Source organism: Nestor notabilis, unplaced genomic scaffold (genome assembly GCF_000696875.1).
Source record: "Nestor notabilis isolate BGI_N333 unplaced genomic scaffold, ASM69687v1 scaffold28968, whole genome shotgun sequence".
Taxonomy (NCBI): Eukaryota; Metazoa; Chordata; class Aves; order Psittaciformes; family Psittacidae; genus Nestor; species Nestor notabilis.
Window position 1 is genome coordinate 7,749 of NW_009940100.1, and position 276 is coordinate 8,024.

Consider the following 276-nt stretch of genomic DNA (forward strand, 5'->3'; position numbering starts at 1 on the left):
GCAAGCTCTGAAAACAGCCCCGTTTGCTGGCTCAAAAGCCAACAACGGAACAGGAACGATCGTGCTGGCAAGGATTCCTGTGGCCAGAGTGCAATTAAGGAACGTTAAGACCAGAAAGGTATCAGGGATTAGAACCGAGCTAACCCGGTGCCTGCAGTGACTGGCGGCGGGCGCGAGTGACCTCCTCCTCCTCGTGTGCGCAGGTGGAGTTCCCAGAAGCCCGCATCTACGAGGAGACGCTGAACATCCTGCTCTACGAGTCCCAGGACGGGAGGG

The 276-nt window shown here is 58.0% G+C and overlaps 1 protein-coding gene across 1 annotated transcript in view; it reads left to right on the plus strand.

The window, feature by feature from the left end:
• The window catches only part of LOC104410120 (BTB/POZ domain-containing adapter for CUL3-mediated RhoA degradation protein 3), a gene marked incomplete at its 3' end in the record, with an annotated part of 7,229 nt that extends 6,957 nt beyond the window's left edge, over positions 1 to 272 (plus strand). Inside the window, exon 6 of the mRNA XM_010020199.1 lies at positions 204 to 272. Coding sequence (XP_010018501.1) covers positions 204 to 272 — 69 coding nt within the window. The remainder of the gene's footprint in view (positions 1 to 203) is intronic.
• Between the last annotated feature and the right edge of the window lie 4 nt (positions 273 to 276).